General features: G+C 38.3%; 1 protein-coding gene and 1 long non-coding RNA gene across 2 annotated transcripts; one reads left to right on the top strand and one right to left on the bottom strand.

Moving 5' to 3' along the window:
* Nucleotides 1-662: 662 nt before the first annotated feature.
* Nucleotides 663-3006, top strand: LOC129748261 (testis-specific serine/threonine-protein kinase 3-like). Its single transcript, XM_055742801.1, has 4 exons — nucleotides 663-1007; nucleotides 1075-1244; nucleotides 2019-2457; nucleotides 2510-3006. The coding sequence occupies exons 1-4, from the start codon at nucleotides 840-842 to the stop codon at nucleotides 2867-2869; spliced, it is 1137 nt and encodes a 378-aa protein (XP_055598776.1). The 5' UTR covers nucleotides 663-839; the 3' UTR covers nucleotides 2870-3006.
* A 6551-nt stretch (nucleotides 3007-9557) lies between these two features.
* Nucleotides 9558-11436, bottom strand: LOC129748974 (uncharacterized). The gene is made up of 3 exons (XR_008737889.1): nucleotides 11081-11436; nucleotides 9885-10059; nucleotides 9558-9807 (listed from the first exon to the last, which is right to left on the bottom strand). It is a non-coding gene; the product is annotated as an uncharacterized LOC129748974 (long non-coding RNA).
* Between the last annotated feature and the right edge of the window lie 8166 nt (nucleotides 11437-19602).

A 19602-nucleotide genomic window follows, 5' to 3' on the forward strand; every position in this document is an offset into this window, starting at 1 on the left:
GACTTCTTTTTACTTACTTTTGTGTAGTATTTTCTAAGGGTGTAGTATCCTGAAAAATCCTGATTTTTTCTACATGTTATCCTGATTTTTGACAAAACGACCTGGCATCCCTGACCCCCATCTCTACACGCTCCTTTTTTTAAACTCAAAATTAAGTAGTTTTGGTTCAAAACAGCACTTCAGTAGCAGCCGAGGGATTGCAATGGAGAGAGAATTCTTTGCATTTGGAATGGTAACGATCAAAATCCCACAACTGCTCCACAAATTGCAACAATTTGCGGCAATTAGCACATTTTCACTCTCTCTGAGCACCAGTTTCTCTCATTTTAAATAAAACCTTCTAATTCTCTCTAACAAATTGCAACAAATTACACAAATTCAATCATTGGCAGCAAAATTTGTGTGATCGTTGACGATGATTCTCCGTTTATCTCAGTCCCCTGGTGGCAGCCCCTCAACTTTGAGTTTGACTGGGCAATCGCAAAACTAAGTTTTGCTAGGCGTACTATATAAAGTATACTAAGTTCGGCAGCCGAACTCAAATTTATCCTTTTTATTTGAGGGTTGTTTATTTTCAGAGATTTAAAGGATGGTTAAAATGCGGGACGGTTTTTACTTTTGGCAACACTAGCCCCACAGTCGATAAAAAAGAGCTTAAAAATTCTCAGCAGGCCGGCGATTGTTTATGCCAAACTTTTTCCTCACTTTTCGGCGTACCATGGATCTAAATTTTCAGTGAATTATTCTAAAATTTAAAGTTTTTACCCCTTTTGAAAATCGTAAACCAAATTTAAAGTGATAGCGATAGTTAGAGAAACCGGAACATCGGTGATCGAACAATGGAAGCGGCGTCCAAAATCGACAACGTCCAGCAACAGTTGGATACGGTGCTACAGGAAAAGGCCTCGGTAGAGCCAGCTCAGCCGAAGCGCAACGAGACGGTGCTGGAAAACAATGGTTATCAGGTGCAGGGCACGATAGGGACCGGTGCCTTCTCGAGTGTCAAGGTTGAGTTGTTTTTAAAGGTTTTGTTGTTTATATTGGCTTTTAATTATGATTGAATTGACATTTCAGAAAGCTTTCTCAAAAACGTTGAACCAGAATGTAGCCATTAAAATAATTTCCAAACAAAAAGCCACAAAAGATGTGCTGAACAAATTCATCCCGAGGGAGATCCAGCTGGTGCGTGGCCTAAAACACGTGAATTTGATACGCTTCTACGAGTGTATCGAAACTACCATGCGGTAAGTTTGAATTTAATTTATTTTAACTTTATCATTCAAAATGTAGAAAAATTATTGTCCAAATTAACCCAATTTTAGTTCTTTTTTGTGAAAGAATTAATAACAATGTTTATCAAATAATAAGAATCTTCATAAGATCTATTTTGATATTTCAAGATTTTTTTTTATTGAATTTTTGTTTTTAAAATGTAAGAAATTTGAAAGCATCTTTATCAGTCATAAAAACAATATGGAAACTAAAGTTGATGCTCATGATTTATTCATCTGATTTCGACATAAGTAACAAACTTATCAAATTAGTCTGAGGCTTTTTTGATACACTGGATTCTTTTCTAAACGATTGTTTTTTTTTGTTAAGTTCAAAACAACCGGGCAAAAATCGTCGCTCATTTCGAGTAAAGTGACCAACTTGGACTGTGTTATTGGTGTAAAGCGTCTTGATTTTAATAATAATAACTTGGACTTCGATCCTTTTCAACCTGATAGACCATGCTGAGGTGACTCATTTCGAGAAAATAGTTTAAAAAAATCGTTTAAAATATTTTTTTTCAAGAAAGGATCCAGTTTATTCGATTTATTCTGCGCAGAGGCTTACTTCTTCGTACCTTTATGTTTGATAAAAATATTAAAAAACATGTAGAGCTTCCCGAGCGGGTGCGACAAAAGTTGCTTTCTTTTTTCCCAATTATACAAAATGACTTTCCCAAGCCATCTAGTTTTATCGTAAATAAGATTCCACAAAACGCTTCCTTATCACAAAATTTCTTCCAATAGATTCTACATTATAATGCAATTCGCTGAAAACGGCTCACTGCTGCAGCTAATCCGTAGAGAAAAATACATATCCGAAGAACGGGCCAAATTTTTCTTCCGGCAGTTGATCAATGCCGTCGAGTACATCCACGGCATGGGTGTTGTTCATCGAGACATCAAGTGTGAAAATATAGTTTTCGATGGAAATTTCACACTGAAGCTGATCGACTTTGGATTCGCCCGAGGGAACATGCATCCGGTGTTTGCCGGAGGCAAAATCAAACCAGTTCTGTCAAAAACCTTCTGTGGCAGCTATGCTTACGCTAGTCCTGAGATTTTGAAGTCAATCCCTTATCAGCCCCAGTTGTCTGATATTTGGGCCACCGGAGTCGTGCTTTATACCATGGGCGTTGGACGACTGCCCTTCAGCAATGAAACCAACGTTAAGCTTTTAATTAAGGTAGATACAATCAAAGAACAGTTAGGCGCTAGCTCAATTTTTATGTTTACAGCAAATTATGGCAGGACCCAAGTTTCCAAAAGATCGACCGGTGAGCGACGAGTACAAAGAAATTATCACCAAAATTCTTCGACCAGCTTGCACCAGGATATCGATTGAAGAAATGCGCCGTTTGCGGTGGCTGGCCGAACCAGATTCAGGATATGACGATTCGGGAAACGAGAAAAGATTTGAGAAAAGGCTTAAACTGGATCAGCCATCCGATTGCAGTAATGCATCCAGTGCAATGGCCGTCCAATCTTCGTGTAGTCCTCCGCAAGTAGTTGGAGCCGAAAAACCCCACGGCAGCCAACTTCAGTGTACACCACCGTTAGGTGTACAGACCAGAAAAAGAGGTTCCCCTACCAACTAAGGACTAATGACGACTACTACAGATTGAAATTTAGTTGAAGAGCTGTTTCCCGACATGTAATACGTTGGAAATACATTGTTTTTATTACTTTTTTTCTTGTTCTGAAAAAGAAAATGTTTTATTTGACACAAAATACATTTAACGTACGATTTGTTATAAATGTTTGTTTCGAATTGCTTAGAAATCCCGTGATGCAAAAGTTTCTTGAATAAGACAGGTCAAACTTCTAAGAAATGGAATTCAGTAAGCATTTACAAGATGGTCCTTAGTTGATGCTCCTCGTTTGGTAGATGCTTCTTTCCGCTCAAAAGAAGCCATTTCAGCTTGTAAGGCTGAAAATATAAAGTAGTGATCGCATAAAAAGGTTAAATTGGTAAGTATACACTTGTGTGAGAGAGCTTATTGAGAGTTGTTTAAAAATAATTTCATCCAATTCGATAACATTTCGACACTAAAACAGTATCGAAAAGTGTCAGTTTTCAGCACTGGATTCAGTGGCGAAAAGTACATTCCACGACCTACTTGATCATAAATTAACAGTCGTTCACATGTTGTTATTTGTTGACATGCGCTTCTTAATACGTTTTTGAGGGATTTTTTCATAAAATTGTGTATACAACTCGTTGCAAAACTCGATTTTTTTAGCACTCGACGTAATTAAACAGCCACGCGCCATTTTGAATACTGTGAAGTTTGGAATTCGCGAGTGATCTCTTATTTTGTTAAAATAAGTTGTTATTACGACAAATAAAGTGCCGAAAAACATTTCATTAAAGAAATTGTACTAAAAAGAACACTTAAACACTGAAAAAAGTGAAAGTATTACGTAGCTTAGTAGTTTGAATAGTGTTTTTCACTTTCTGGATTCGGGCATCTCTGCCGCCATTTTGGCGGGTAGAGAAATGAAAGACGACACGATGAACACCGATCCACCGGATATTACCGCTGGAACATCAAACACCAATACGAATACAGCCGTACAACCAAAAAATACCCGCGCTACGAAACCACCCCAAAATTTTGATTACCGAGCTGAAGACCCCGCCCCATTCCGAGTCTATATTGAAATAAAGAAGACCCAAGAAACATCCAAAGACGAAAACAAACCACAAGAGAAGGATAAACAAGAAAATGGTAGATCAATCAATAGGATTGGTGTCGGACGTATGCTGAAGAGAATTTTTTCAACAGAAAATTGCGTTACCGAGATAAAAAGTGCCGGCAAGAACAAAGTGATCGTCTACTTCAATAACCACATCGCAGCCAATCGAGTAATCAGAAGCGACCTTCCCACGTCATACGGTTATAAATGTTATGTCCCGCGACATCTAGTGTCGGTCACAGGTGTGATAACGGGAGTGCCCATTGATCTTTCCCCTCAGGAGATACTAAATGAAATACACAGCATCGCTCCGGTTATGGATGTGTATCGACTTAACAGACACGTGGATAACAAGCCAACACCAACAACGACTGTCAGCATAACCTTCCGTGCCAATCAACTTCCAGCGACAATCAAATTATTTTCTTGCGCCATGGTCGTAAAGCCCTATGTTCGAAGAGCCATCCTCTGTCTCAACTGTCTTAGATACAACCACAAGACCTCAGATTGTCGTAGTTCTCGCCGCTGTGTCCGTTGTGGGAACCAACACGAAAATAAAATTGACTTCGAACAGTGTAATCTGGCGGCAAAGTGTGTCCACTGCAAAACAAACCACTGCACAGATGACAACGATTGTCCCGAGAAGGCTAGACAGAACGCCATTAAAACCGTAATGGCTAAAAATGGATTGACATACTTTGAAGCGAAGGAAAAGTACACAGTCGGAACCAGCAATCGTTTTGATGCCCTGCTAAATTTTGCCGATGAACCAACACCAGCCGGAAGCTTTGCCAGTGTAGTCAGAAAGAGTACCGCATCATCATCAACATCCAATCCAACAATTCGACGCAGACCAGCTAGTCCTCAAAACAACGCAGCAACTCAGGAAACCTATAGGAAAAGACCGAAAAACGTCAGCGAACCCGAAACAAATGGTACCGGTTTGTACAACTCACAAAAGGTAAGTGAGATAGAACAATTGAAAAAGAAACTAGAAGATTTAGAAAAGAAACACAAGATAGTTAACGATACAACAATCAATCACGCGATTCAGGAAGCAATTATGCGCTATTACACCGCAATCCTAGAAGACTGTAGTCTTAAAGGAAAGATCCGTGAAAATTTTATAGAAAAAAGTAAAGAGTTTGTAAGCTTCGACGCGATTATCAAGAAAAACTAAATTAATACGATCAACTCCTTCAATATACCTCTTTTTCTTCTCCCATACAATATCACTTTTGAAACACTTTTAAAAATACTTCAATGTAACGTTCAAAGCATAGCTAAGCACAAACAAGAACTCCAACGCACTCTTATGTCACGATCCTACTCAGTAGCGATCCTGACAGAAACATGGACGAAGGAAGAACTAGAACAGACAAATGCATACCACATCAGTGGTTTTCATAAAGCCCTTCAATCCCGTGATGACGGTTATGGAGGTGCTGCAATTTACCTCCGAAATGACTTCGGCTATCAAAGAATCCCCTACACAACATCATGCGACACAATTCAATGTGTAGCAATTAAAATTTTAATCAACAACACTGTCGTGATTGCGATTTACATTAACCCGACAACGAGCTGTGAAGCTATTCAGAGAGAAATGGATGGCATTACAAAATATTTCGCCAGATTTCACAGAGTACTTATAGGTGGTGACGTCAATAGTCATCACACGACTTGGGGTAATAACTACACAGACCGTAAAGGCGCTACAATTTTACAAATTCTAAACAGTTCAAATTTAATCATCCTTAACGACGGTAGTCCAACCTACAAGCCACCGGAATTGAATAGGAACACCTCTGCGATAGATATCACAGCTGTTTCTGATCAGCTTTATCTCGACACAACTTGGGAAGTCCTAGAAGAAACAATAGGCAGCCATCATTTTTTGATCCATGTTGAAATAAAACTTGCTAAATCAACAAAAAAGAAATTTGTATACAAACAAACCCAAATTCTCAAAGAAATTAACGAACTATCAATAGAAGACATAACCAACATATCCGATCTAACCAAGGCCTCAAACAGAATTATTAAAAATAATAGAATCAAGAATAGATTCAACCCAAAATATTGGTGGGATGACGATGTAGAAGAAGCCTGGGTCAAAAAACAACAAGCTTTATCAAATTTCAATAAAACATCTAACTTAGAAACTCTCCTAGAACTAAAGAAAACAACTGCCAAATTCCAAAGAATGAAGAAAGAAAATATGAAACAAAATATCAAAAAGTTCATTGATGAAATAAATCCACAAACCAGTTCATCACAGATATGGCATAAAATTCGTGGTCTTACTGGAAAACAGAAAAACCTAAGAAACAACGCAGTGCAGGACAGTCCTGCGCTTGCGAATGATTTTCTAGAACTACACTTTGGCCCAAACGATGTTTGCATTGATGAACCGATTAGCGTACAACCACCAACGAGTTACAATATTTTAGATAGAGCGGAATGGTACTACATCCTCCAAAAGAAAAAATCAAACTCTCCAGGCTATGACAAAATCACGTATAACATGCTACGACAACTCAAACCCGAGATTGTCGATATGGTAATCTATGATCTTAATCAGATGTGGAGGCACGGCAACCTCACGAACAACCTGAAAGAAATAAGAATCATAGCAATCCCAAAACCTGGTCGAGACCAAGCAATTGCAAGTGGAAATAGACCAATCTCTCTAATACCAACACTCACCAAGGTGTTAAACACCGCAGTGCATAAAAAGTTACAATCCTATTTAGACTCTAATAATGTCATACCAGAACTATCTTTCGGTTTCCGAAAAGGTCAATCCACCATCACCTGTTGCACTTATGTAACAAATTTGATTCAAGCCAACAAACGAAACGGACTGGTAACAGCTGCTATCTTCATAGACCTCACAAACGCGTTCAATGCTGTAAAGACAGACGAATTAGAAAAAGTTATGGTAAGCACGGCAGTTCCAGCAGAAGTCATTCGATGGATCACTTCTTTTCTAAAAAACCGGAAAATTCTATTAAAATCTGGAGATAACGACATATACAGGATTGTGAGTAATGGTCTACCCCAAGGGGATGTACTATCTCCTACACTTTTTAATTTATATACCATCCCACTTCACCAAACTCAAATCGATGATGTTAAACTTGTTCAATATGCCGATGACTTCATGGTTATCGTAACAGCAGAAAATACAAAAACCGCATCTGTAAAAGCTCAACATTTTTTGAATAGTTTTGAAGCACGAGCACGTTGTTTGAATCTTCAAATAAACCCTAACAAAACTAAGGCTATGTTTTTCAAAATCACCAATGAGAAAATGGAGGTCTGCATCCAAGGAACGCACATCGAAACTGTAAGAACGTACAAGTACTTGGGAATCGAACTCGACCGGTCTTTGGGCTACCGATCTCACATCCAGTCATTGGATAAAAAAGTAAAGGATCGTTTAGACATGATGAAGGTCATATCTGGAATAAAAAATGGAGGGCACCCAGAAACACTAGCGTTACTATATAGAACACTGGTACGTAGTACAATTGACTACGGTATTGCAGTCTATGGCAATGCTGCAAAAACCTACATAAAGAAACTAGAAGTGCTGACTAATACATGCTGGAGAAAAATAACAGGTTGCACTAGGTCCACCCCAATAAATACCCTAGCAGCTTTAACTGTTGAGAGTCCCCCGAAAATAAGAATAGATTACACCACATGTAAAGAGATTGTTAAACACGTAGCCAACCAAACAGTAGTGAGCAAACAACTGATCGGGCTGCAGGAAAACGACACTTCCAACGACTAACTAACGTTAATTGAAAAAACATTTAAAAAATACAAAAATATTTTTAATGCGGTAGTACCGAGAGTGAGAATGGATTTCCCCAATTCATTAGACGTCAAAACAGAAATTTCAAACTTTAAATCAACTAAAAGGGATTGTGATACAAGAATCTGGAAACAAATGATATTGTTCTCTCAAAACACTATTTACAAAAATCGTCCTGCAGTGTATACTGATGCGTCCAAATCACAAAGAGCATGTGGAGTAGGAATCTATATCTTAAACACCAATAAAAGGATCAGCCTAAAGCTCGAAATCGAAACGTGCATCACCACAGCAGAAGTCTTAGCTATTCACGTTGCTCTTAAACACATGGACACGCAGAGAAAACTAATGCCATTAAAACAAAAGAAATACGTTTTTGAATCAAAGTTCTAGTGTTATTGGAATCTAAATCTTATTTTTTTGATTTAATTTTTTTTTCTATCAAAAGGAAAGAAAATTATTTTGAGTTGGTGTACATGAATTTTGAATTGATGTACTGTACTTGAAATCAAAAGACAATAAATTCGTGCTACAATCAATGAAAAAATTCTTTTGATTAAATTTTCTTCGAAACCAACAACGCTGGAAAACATTGTGGCGGAAAGTTCTCAATGCCGTGGAGGATTTTTGGTGAGTTTTCTTTAAATATATCTTGAGTGAATTATTAAATTTTTTAATTAGTCAACTATTCAGCCGACGAAGACTAGTTCTGAAGAAGGAACCAATTGAAAGCTGCGAAATTCCAAGTTGCCCAGTTTATAACATGATCCGCTTGTTTGCCAAAAATTCGTCTGCAGATCAATGTTAGCATGTTGAAATGTGAGTACCTTCAATATTATATATTGTCAAACTACAATCTTTAAATTGCTAGTGCTTAACTTCCTTCCTCACATTTCATTCAATGTTTTTAGGGAACATATTTATGTCATTCATTTGTGTTTTATTAATTTGAATTTTTTCTATTTTCCTCTTCTTTACAGGTAGACTTCCGGAAACAAAACTTTAAATAAATAAATTATTTGAAAAATAAAATGTATTATTATTCTTCGAAATGAAACATTTGTGGTACCTGTGGTAGAAACGAAAGTAAATAATAAGAACAAAGAAAAAATGTTTTCGATTTAAAATCAAAATAACTTGGAAATAAAGGAAAATGTTATGACATCAAACGGAAATGCTATACACTGTAAATTTTTGCCTCGATTTCCAGCAAAAAAAATTGCTGGAAACGTTCAGCAATCCAAATTTTTGCTGGAAACCAGCAAACGGTTTTCGAATTGCTGGATTTTTCAGCATTCGGTTATGTGCTTGTCATTTTTGCTGAAAAATCAGCAATCGGTTTTCAAATTGCTGGACTTTCCAGCAATTGATCCAGTTTGCTGGAAAATCAACAATCGAGTTGTCAATTTGGAGTTTGTTTTTGTTTCGTACGCTGAAGTAAGGTGAGATTCTATTTTACGAATTAAGGTTAAATTAATATAATTATTTTATTTTCCTCTATATTCTAGCAACCAGGCATCAAGTCAAGGGTACACACAAAATTTCTGAGGCTGGAATTTAGCAAAATTTTGCTCAAATTTGACCAGCTAGAAACTTAGCAATCAATTTAGCAATTTTTTTTTTACTAAAATTTCAGCAAACGAGAGGAAAAGTTAGCCGCCGCAATTTTTACTCAAATTTTTAGCAAAAACCGGAGAAAAAGATGGCTGGGACCCGTAATTTCATGTTTTGTTATTTTTTCTCTGGAAAATCAGGGGAATATTTGATTATTGAATAGAATACACAAATTACATTCACTTATAATTTAATTTTCACATTTTTTAAATTTTTTTCACACTTTTCGTTAAACGGAAGGTTCGATCCTGGGAACGCACCTACTGGCGAGCAAAATGCCATGCCATCTTCATCAAAGAAAGCACCGGGGTGTTTTCCGGATGCAGCTCGTTGAAATTCCAGTTGTGGTCCTTCTTCATTGCCGGACTGTTGCGGGTTTCGTGTTGCACTTTCAACCTGGTAGGAAAAAAACAAACACACAAATTTTAAATTAAAATATTGGAGAATCAAAACACTTTAAGATTGGACCTTACCTGTAAGCATCCGGTGTCGATTTAGCTACCGTTTCTTCGTGAAGTTGCCCACCAACAAGAACCACCAGCAACGAACATCCGGAACCGCACTTAATCGCGACAGCTTTTTAATTTTCTCCCAACTGGCGCGGCGGCTGGAGTCTGTGAACATAGCGGCTGAAAAACCTTCGTTTTACTAAAATCAAGTAAAATGACCTTTTTCATTACTAAAATCAAGTAAATTTAGCTTTTTGCTAACTCAAAAGTAAAAAAATATTTTTGCTAACGGAAAGTAACAGTGAAATTTTGCTAAGTGGAGCCCCGAAAGTTTTGTGTGTAAGTTTTTATTGTACAGGTGGATATTCCATATAGAAGATACTAATCAAAACTATTTTTACAGGTGGCGGATTATCAACATTTTGGCACAAAGCGCCCACGCCAGAGCCGGTGTTAAAAAGTTGTGAAAAAAAAAGTTTTTTCTTGGAAAATAAATTAATCCCTTATTGAAAATGGGAGAAAATAATTGTTTTTATTGCTTATTATATGCACAGCCAATATTGAACTTTAATTTTGAATTGAAATATAAATTTCATACTAAATACTGCCAGTTGTGTTGAAAGAAATAGCTGGTTTCCAGCAATCTGGATTGCTGATTTTCCAGCAATTTGAATTGCTGGAAACCAGCATTAACGTTTGCTGTTTTTTCCAGCAATTGAAATTGCTGGAAATTTTGCTGGAAGTCAGCGGGACAAAAACCAGCAAAATTATGCTGGTTTCCAGCAAAAAAAAATTTTGCTGGTTTTTGTCCCGCTGACTTTCCAGCAAAATTTCCAGCAATGTCGATTGCTGGAAAAATCAGCAAACATCAATGCTGGTTTCCAGCAATTCAAATTGCTGGAAATCAGCAATCCAGATTGCTGGAAACTAGCTATTTCAATCAAAGCATTCGGCTGTATTTGGTATCAAATTTATTTTTCAAATCAAATTTAAATATTGGAACTGGCTGTGCACATGATAAGTAATAAACAACATATTTTTCTTCCATTTTTTTATTATGAATTAAATGAATTAGCAGAGACATATGTTTTGTCAATATACTAATACCGCCTCCGGGGTGGCAGCTTTGTGCCAATGTGATAATCATCCGCCACCTGAAATAGAGATTCGATTAATACCTTTCATGAATCTGATAAATCCATTTTCCAATACAAACTCACCCTTGACTTGATGTCTGGTTGCTAGAATATAGAGGAAAATGAAAAAATAGTATTAACATAAACAAAATTCGTGAAAAAGAGTCTTACCTTGCTTCAGCGTACGAAAACAAACAGACTCCAATTTGACAACTCGATTGCTGATTTTCCAGCAAACTAGACCGATTGCTGGAAAGTCCAGCAATTTGAAAACCGATTGCTGATTTTCCAGCAAAAATGACAAGAACACAACCGAATGCTGAAAAATCCAGCAATAAGAAAATCGATTGCTGGTTTCCAGCAAAAATTTGGATTGCTGAACGTTTTCAGCAATTTTTTTTGCTGGAAACCGAGGCAAAAATTTACAGTGTAGGTTCAAGGGATTTAAGATTTGGAATCAAAGTGTGGTGACCGAGAAATTATTACGATTTTCTTTCGCGCACTACAAACTATTCTTCGCAAAGATGCCTAAAGAATCGTTATTTTTCGTGTTTGGTCGAGTCACCTTTTTGCACTCACACACTCTTAGAACTACACGAATCGCATTAGCACAATTCAATGTTTCGTGCTGTATCTGATGAATGGGTTCATTAATACCCCAGGGTTATTAGATTTAAAAGCCCTGATGATAGAGGTGCTAGAAGAGATGAGCAAAGTACTAGGACCCACAGATCATAAAACAGTCTTCAAATAAATAATTGACTCGGCCAAAGAATTGGCATGAATGTTAAAAAAAAAAACCTATTTGAATGAACAACACTGCTGAAAACTAAGAGATGGTTAATCGTCAATTAAACGTAGCAGCCGTCAAACGACAAAAAAAAAAGAGTGATGGCGATATGAGGCTTCACTCCTCAGGCCAATAAATTCAAAACACAACAACAACAGTACCATTGCATTTTTCTTGATTCACAAGTATGCACTAATTTTTTTTTTTTTTTTATCATTTTTGAATGTAGAAAAAAATATTTTGCGATGTATAAATATCCAGAAAAAATATTGTTCTGTTTTATAATAGAACTTTATAAATGCCTCAAGAGATTTTAATTCACGAAATATAAGGTATGGAATGTTGCAATCTATATATATATAAAAAGCAATTAGGGTAGATACTCTAGATTTCGACAGGAGCTAGTTTTCGACAAAATTTTAATAAAAGGCTTATCTTTCTGTTTGGTGGCTCAAGCTACCTATGTTCATATTTTTCTATTTTTGCTCTACCACTTTAGTATACGTTGAATATAAAAATTCTTCTAAATAAGTTATTGAATAATAGTTAATCAATAATTTGAAAGTAACATTCCCAAGCAACATTTTAAACTCTGAATGGTTTTATAAAAAAAAATAGTTGTTGTATAAGGGATTTTTATGGAAAATAACGGAGAGTAAGTGAAAACACGAGTGGTTTCAACGAGATACTTAACAAGAGTGTGAGAGTTTTATTCAAATTCAAATGAATGATTCAAAAGGACTGCTATGATCTATTTTAAATATTTCTCGATTACTATGATCAACATCCCCCCTTAATCGAGAATTCTTGAATTCCAAAGGAGGACCGGGATTCCTGTAGTTTCTGTACTGGAACCGCTTTGGTGAGAGCATCTGCCAATTGGTTTTTTGACTCGACATGATGTAGTTCGATGGTTTTCTGCTCCAGTTGTTCCTTAACGAAATGGTGTCGAAGATCAATGTGTTTAGTGCGAGCAGAATAACCATGATCTTTCTCCGCCAAGAATATTGCACTTCGGTTGTCGCAGTATAAAGGAACCTTGATAGCTGCTCCACTCAGTTCCGCTCTAAACGACCGCCACCAAATAGCTTCCTGGGTTGCTGAACTGAGAGCCATATACTCAGCTTCTGATGTAGACAAAGCGACCGTTGGTTGCCTACGACAGCTCCACGCCACTGCACCACCAGCATGTACGAAAACATATCCAGTAATGGACCTTCTTGTTTCCGTGTCGTTGCCCCAGTCTGCATCGCTAAATCCTCTGAAATCATCGTTCTCGGTCTTAGAGTACATCAGCTTCATACGCTTCGTTTTCTTTAGATAACGTAGAATACGTTTGGCAGCCGTCCAGTGGGCTTCTCCGGGACAGCTAGAAAACTTGCTGACTGTATTGACTGCGTAAGCTATATCTGGTCTTGTGCACTGTGAAAGAAACAAAAGTGCACCGACCAGTTGACGAAATGGTATGTTTTCCATTTTCCGAATCTCTTCCTTTGTTTTTGGACTCATTTCCTTCGTCAAACGCTGATTAGGATCGAAAGGTGTTGCCACGGTATTACATTCGACCATTCCAAACTGATGCAGTAGCTCGTCTATGTATCGCTCCTGGTCTAACGATATTCCCTCCTCGGAATAGATAACACGCATACCAAGAACCTGCTCCGCCACGCCAAGGTCCTTCATCTGGAACTTGGTCATTAACTTCCTTTTGAGTTCCGCTGCTTGATGCTGATCGTTGGTAAATATCAGCATATCATCGACGTATACAGCCACTATTAAAATAGAATTTCCTTTTATTCGGAAATAGACACATGTGTCGTACAGCGAACGACGTAAACCGGCCCGTTTGAGTTCATCGTCAAGCTTCCTATTCCAAATTCGACTCGCCTGTTTTAGTCCGTATAGGGCCTTCTTGAGACGGCACACTTGCTGATTGTCCTGGGCAAAACCTTCTGGTTGTTCCATGTAGATTTCTTCGCTACCCAGATCGCCTTGGAGAAAAGCCGTTATAGCGTCCAGTTGATAAACGTAGAGATCTAATTTCGCCGCCATTGACATCAGATACCGTATCGTCGCATATCGTACCACAGGGGAATAGGTTTCTTGATAGTCAATGCCCTTCACCTGTGAGTAACCTTTGATGACTAATCTTGCCTTATACCTCTCCACAGATCCATCGGCCTTGGTTTTGATTTTGTAGACCCACTTCGATTTCAATGCCTTGCGACCTGGAGGTAAAGTCGTCAGCACCCACGTTTGGTTTGCCTCAAGCGATGTCATCTCTGCACGCATAGCTTCCAACCATTCATCGCGTTCTGCAGATTCGACCGCCTCACGATACGTTTGAGGTTCGCTCCCGGAAAGCACCTGAGACATGGAAATGTTTTGAGGATTGGCACTGAAGCTAATTTCATAGTCAAGATACTTGCCTGGGATTCGGCGCTCCCTCGCGCTGCGCCTTACCTCTTGATTAGGGTCCTCTGTTTGCGGAGGGAGCGCAGGTGCTGAAACTGGTGCTGTTGATTTGGTGCTATCGTAATGAGATTTGACAGAATCGTCAAACTCACTACAAACTGCTTCGTCTCCGGATATAGAACTACCCGGATTTCCGACCCCTGGTTCTGGCCGCACCATTTCGCTTGCACTGCTCGTTTCGGACCCTTTTTCGAAATTCGAATCAGCCACTGGGATTCGAAAAACTCCTTCGGAACACTCGACGCCTGGGTCCCGAATTTGACATCCTTCATCAAGAAAAATAACGTTGCAATTACTTGACACCCTCTTGGTCCGGGGATTGTAAATGCGATAACCTTTCGTCCCAGCTGGATAGCCAACGAAAATTCCTGCTTCTGACTTGGCATCCCACTTTTTGCGCTTCACCCTGGGAACATGAACCATTACCTTGGCTCCAAATACTCGGACCATGGACAAATCCGGCTTCTTGCCAGAAAATACTTCTTCCGGCGTCGACGACAAACTTTTCGATGGTGAACGATTTACCAAGAAGCACGCTGTTCCAACCGCTTCTGCCCAAAACAACTTGCTTAAACCAGATTCAATTAGCATGCACCTTGCACGCTCAACGAGGGTCCGGTTCATGCGCTCAGCCAATCCGTTTTGCTCCGGACAATATGGAGCACTGGTTTCGTGATGAACACCGCACTGCCGCAAATAACGTTGCATATCGCTGTTTACATATTCAAGCCCGTTGTCACTCCTGAACCTCTTGATGCGTTTACCCGTTTGATTTTCAACGTACGCCTGGAAGTCCTTGAAACAATCAAGAACTTCTGACTTGGAGCGAATGAAATAAACAAAACATTTTCTGCTGCAGTCATCAATGAACGTTAGGAAATATCTGGTTCCTCCCAATGACGTTGTTTCCATCGGACCGCACAGGTCCGAGTGAACCACTTCCAAAAGCTCGGTTGATCTGGTACCCTTGTGCTTGAATGATTGCCGCTGATGCTTTCCTTTCGCACACGTTTCACATGGGATTTCCTTTGAATCGCCAAACTGGATACCACATGCCATACTGGGAAGCTGCTTCAAGCTGGTTGTGTTCAAATGGCCCATTCTCCTGTGCCACAATGCCAAATCTTCTTTTGGCTTTACCACACACACAACATTTTCGTTATACTGACGTAGTATGTAGAGACCAGCTTGCTGCTCGCCAATCGCTATAATGTCGTCTTCAGAGTTGTATACTGTGCACAAATCTTTCGTGAACACAACTCGATGACCGAATCCACAAATCTTGCTGACTGACAGTAAATTCATCGCCAAATCTGGAATGCACATAACTTCTTTTATTTTTAAAGTGCTACACTCACCTAAAACGTCTGCTGTGAGAGTTGCGTTTCCCTTAGCTACAACTGAGCTCTCCATATTGTTAGCCACGACGATGGTTTCTTTCACTGGAAGTGCATCAGCCAGGACGTCTTGATTGTGACACATGTGCGATGAGGAACCGGAGTCAAAGATCCAGTTATCGTTCGGTTTCGCACATCCTTTCTGCACCATGAACGAAGAATGCCTATCCGATTTCTTCCGACCGTTGCTGGAACCTTTCTGGGTACACTCAGATGCATAATGCCCCTTTCGATTGCACCGATAGCACTCGACGGCTGATTTATGGTTCGTATTCTTCTTCTTCGGTTGATTTCGATGATTGCCATGTCCGTAAAATGCCCTCTCTGAACTCGTTACTGAATCATCTGGCCACTTGACGTCCTGTAAAATCTTTGCACGTATAGTGTCCGCCGTCATGTTGATTCCTGATGCCTCGAGACCCATCACCATGGGTTCATACTGCTTGGGAAGACCCATAAGAAGAATATTCGACATCCACCTGTCGTTGACTTCGAACCCGATCTCAGCAAGCTTATGCCTCGTGGTCATCAGCAAATTGACATACGCTTCGACCGATTCGCAATCCACCAGCCGCACCCCGGTCATCTGCCGAAGAAGACCGGATTCTCGAAGATATCCGCTTTCTTGAAATGCTGCTTTCAGTCCATTCCACGCATCTTTAGCTGTCTGCGCGTTTTGTACCAGACTATAATTGATTGGTTCGATACTGAGACAGATGGTTGCTAGAGCTCGTTCCGATAATTCCTGGGATGGTTCTTCCGCCGTAATCGCTGCCCATGTTCCTTCACGGATGAGCACCATTTTCATTGCAAATGACCAAGAGCTGTAATTTTCTTGGCCACGCAATCGCTCCGACAAAGGTAGGGAAATGCTGCCACCTGCAATCTGCGCCCTCGCAATCGTTCCGCTTCCCGCTTGACTGCTTCCTGAGGAATTCGCTTGCTGGCCGTTCCCACTGGACATCGGTGTCCTCGAAAGTGCCCCGCTTCGCGCTTGTTGGCCATTCGATCCGCCTTGTCCAGTCATCCTCTTGCCGAAACAGAAAAATTTTCACCACGTGTGAAAAATTTTCAACTTGGTTATCTCGTCGCTATGACACCCGCTTCTGGGCTCATAACCTTATGGAAAATAACGGAGAGTAAGTGAAAACACGAGTGGTTTCAACGAGATACTTAACAAGAGTGTGAGAGTTTTATTCAAATTCAAATGAATGATTCAAAAGGACTGCTATGATCTATTTTAAATATTTCTCGATTACTATGATCAACAGATTTATAAAGTATTGTTTGCTTTGTAACGTAATTTATTAGGAACTCTATATGATTGCCCTATAAGATAGCTTAAAAACCACTATAGAATCTTTTTATAGAACTCCTGTCAAATTTTGTGTTGGTTTTATAACCATTAATTTTTTTGGTTTAGAAGAGCGCTTAAAAGCAATTATTAAACTTCTCTAGAAAACCAACCTTGAAGAAAACAACAACAATGAATGTTTTATAACCTTTAATTTTTTTGGTTTAGTAGAGCACTACAAAGCAATTATAAAACCTCTCTAGAAAACCAACAAAGAATGACAGTCCAAATCCCATCGAAATGTCAAAATGTGTATGTGTGACATCGTCTCAAATGTTTACCACCAAATGGAGTATTTAAATACTCCATTCGGTGGTAAACATTTGAGATGATTTAATGACACCAAAAAAGTCACCAGCTAGCCGTAGTTTGAAATTACTGAAATGTTGAACTTCGCCTCAAACAGCTCCATCAGTTGTTCAACCTCCACGAAAAACATAATCAAAAACTAAAAAATGTTTTTTATTCTGCTTCGTATCATAATCCCAGGAAACTTCATAGCCTTCATTACCTTAAGAAGAAATTTCTTTTTATTAGCGAAGAAATAAAACACTAAATTATTATATAACTGTTTGAATCTCTCTTTATTTATCACTATTTTACTGTTAAACTTTTAATTCCGCGTTAATTTACCACATCCTGCAGCAGCTACTCTTTGATTCGGAATATTCAAAAATTCTTCAACAGTTTTCCGTAGATTTTTCCAACTGGAGCTACTCCTGAAGTAGAATTCCTCCCAGCCGGTTTGATTTCGGGTCCCAATCGATATAAATGCATCCTGTTGCTCTCTGGCATCCGAGTTTTGGTATTTTCTGTCGATGTTATGGCTTATGGTTCTGTTTGATGAAATCCGGTTCTTGATCTTGATGAATACAGCTAGGGTCCTGCCCGTGCACAGGACAACTTCAACGACTCCTGGGTCAGGATGTTCTCCCATCCTGACTTTATATTCCCGGTCGGCAACAATTCACTTCCGCGAACTTTCACCGTAGAACGAGTCGGGTCAGGGCGCGAGAGAAAATTTTATTTATCCGATGGAACGACGACCGAGGTTTTTGTTTCGCTTTGAAGCTCGCGAGTGATTTTTTTGTTTTTTGTTTTGAACTGTCAGCTGCACTGAAATAATGACACTTTGAAAGATCCGTGAAAAGATCGTTTGGTTTTATAGCGGGCCAAATTGATGTTCAACAGATCAATTGTTCCTAAAGTGGCAATTTTCAAGAACATTTGGCCTTTCAAATTAATAGCCATTTTGGGATCAAATAATGAAAATTTTAATGCATTTTAACATTGAATATTATTGTTTACAGCGTCATTAACCATAAATTGGTCGAAACAAAGCAATTTGCACAAAATATCAAATCAAATACGTACAAAGTGGACGGAAATACTGAAGCTGAAATAAATTGGAATAATTTCGTATTTGATATTTTATTGCTTAAACCTTACTATTTCTCAAATTTAAGGGGCGCGCGGTTAATTCATCAGTTTTTTGAAAAAGTAATCGATAAAATTAAAAGCGCAACAACTTTATTCATAACGTAACTGAGAGAAATGATTATAATGTTTATACCTAATAATCATAATATAGGTAATTTTTAAGTCTTGGTTGAAAAAAAACGATTAGATTATTTTATTTTAAAAAATGCAATTTCAAAACCTTTTTTCGGTAAAAAAAAATTCACGATTTTTTTGTTCAGTGCAAAACGATCTGATTATCTTAAACCAGCCTTGAGCAAAACCCTTTTGAGTCTATATTGTTGTATAGGATACTTAGGACGGGAACTTCAGAACCTTCTGTAGGTGGGCCTTTTTACTCTTATAGGTGTTTTAAAAATGTTTTAATGGGGTTTATAGAACTTATCGTTGTTTTATAACGAAGCCTTGACGTACCCTTTCAGTTTCTTATAAAACTAAAATTGTTACTTGGGATTCTTAATCACCTGTGAAATTCAATGCTATCGACCAAATAATAATGATTTTGAATCACGAAAAAACCCTCCTTTTATTCGTTTAAAAGCAACATAAAAGGAATCAATGGATGGATAAGGTTCTAAAATCAATCTTTTCGGTAATTTATTTCATATTTTTGCTAACATTTAATGAAATTTCACCAGTTTTTTTAGCTGTCGAAAACTAGCGCTGAAAGTTCACCTAATAATCTATTTTTCGACACCCATCTTCTTCGGTATATATGTTTATACTGTTTCCATGGTGTAAAAAACGCCGTGAAGTAGGCAAGCAATTCTAATACGCAAATATTCATATTGCTGAACTAACAAAGGAGGTGGAAATATGCTTGTCGAAAACTAAAACTTTTTGTGTCGAAAACTAAAATTGAATGTCGAAAACTAGATCATCGAGTGGTTTCAGTAAAAGGATAATAAAAACGCTGTTTTGATACTTTTGATCAATAAAAAATGTAGAGAATGAAGAAAAAAGTCTGATTCATATAACCAATCATATTTGAAATGAAAAACTTTAGTCAAATAATTGATTTACATAGTTTTTTTCGAAAAATAAAGCAAAAACTGTCGAAATCTAGGTATTTTACCCTATCTGTATGTTTGTTTGTTTGTTTGTTTGTTTG

This window comes from Uranotaenia lowii, chromosome 2 (genome assembly GCF_029784155.1).
Source record: "Uranotaenia lowii strain MFRU-FL chromosome 2, ASM2978415v1, whole genome shotgun sequence".
Lineage (NCBI taxonomy): Eukaryota > Metazoa > Arthropoda > Insecta > Diptera > Culicidae > Uranotaenia > Uranotaenia lowii.

Bases quoted from the DNA above. Each gene is read 5' to 3' on its own strand.
- LOC129748261 (XM_055742801.1), top strand. From the start codon at position 840: ATGGAAGCGGCGTCCAAAATCGACAACGTCCAGCAACAGTTGGATACG. The intron at 1,245-2,018 runs GTAAGTTTGAAT...TTCTTCCAATAG, and splicing joins TGTATCGAAACTACCATGCG to ATTCTACATTATAATGCAAT. The intron at 2,458-2,509 runs GTAGATACAATC...TTATGTTTACAG, and splicing joins ACGTTAAGCTTTTAATTAAG to CAAATTATGGCAGGACCCAA.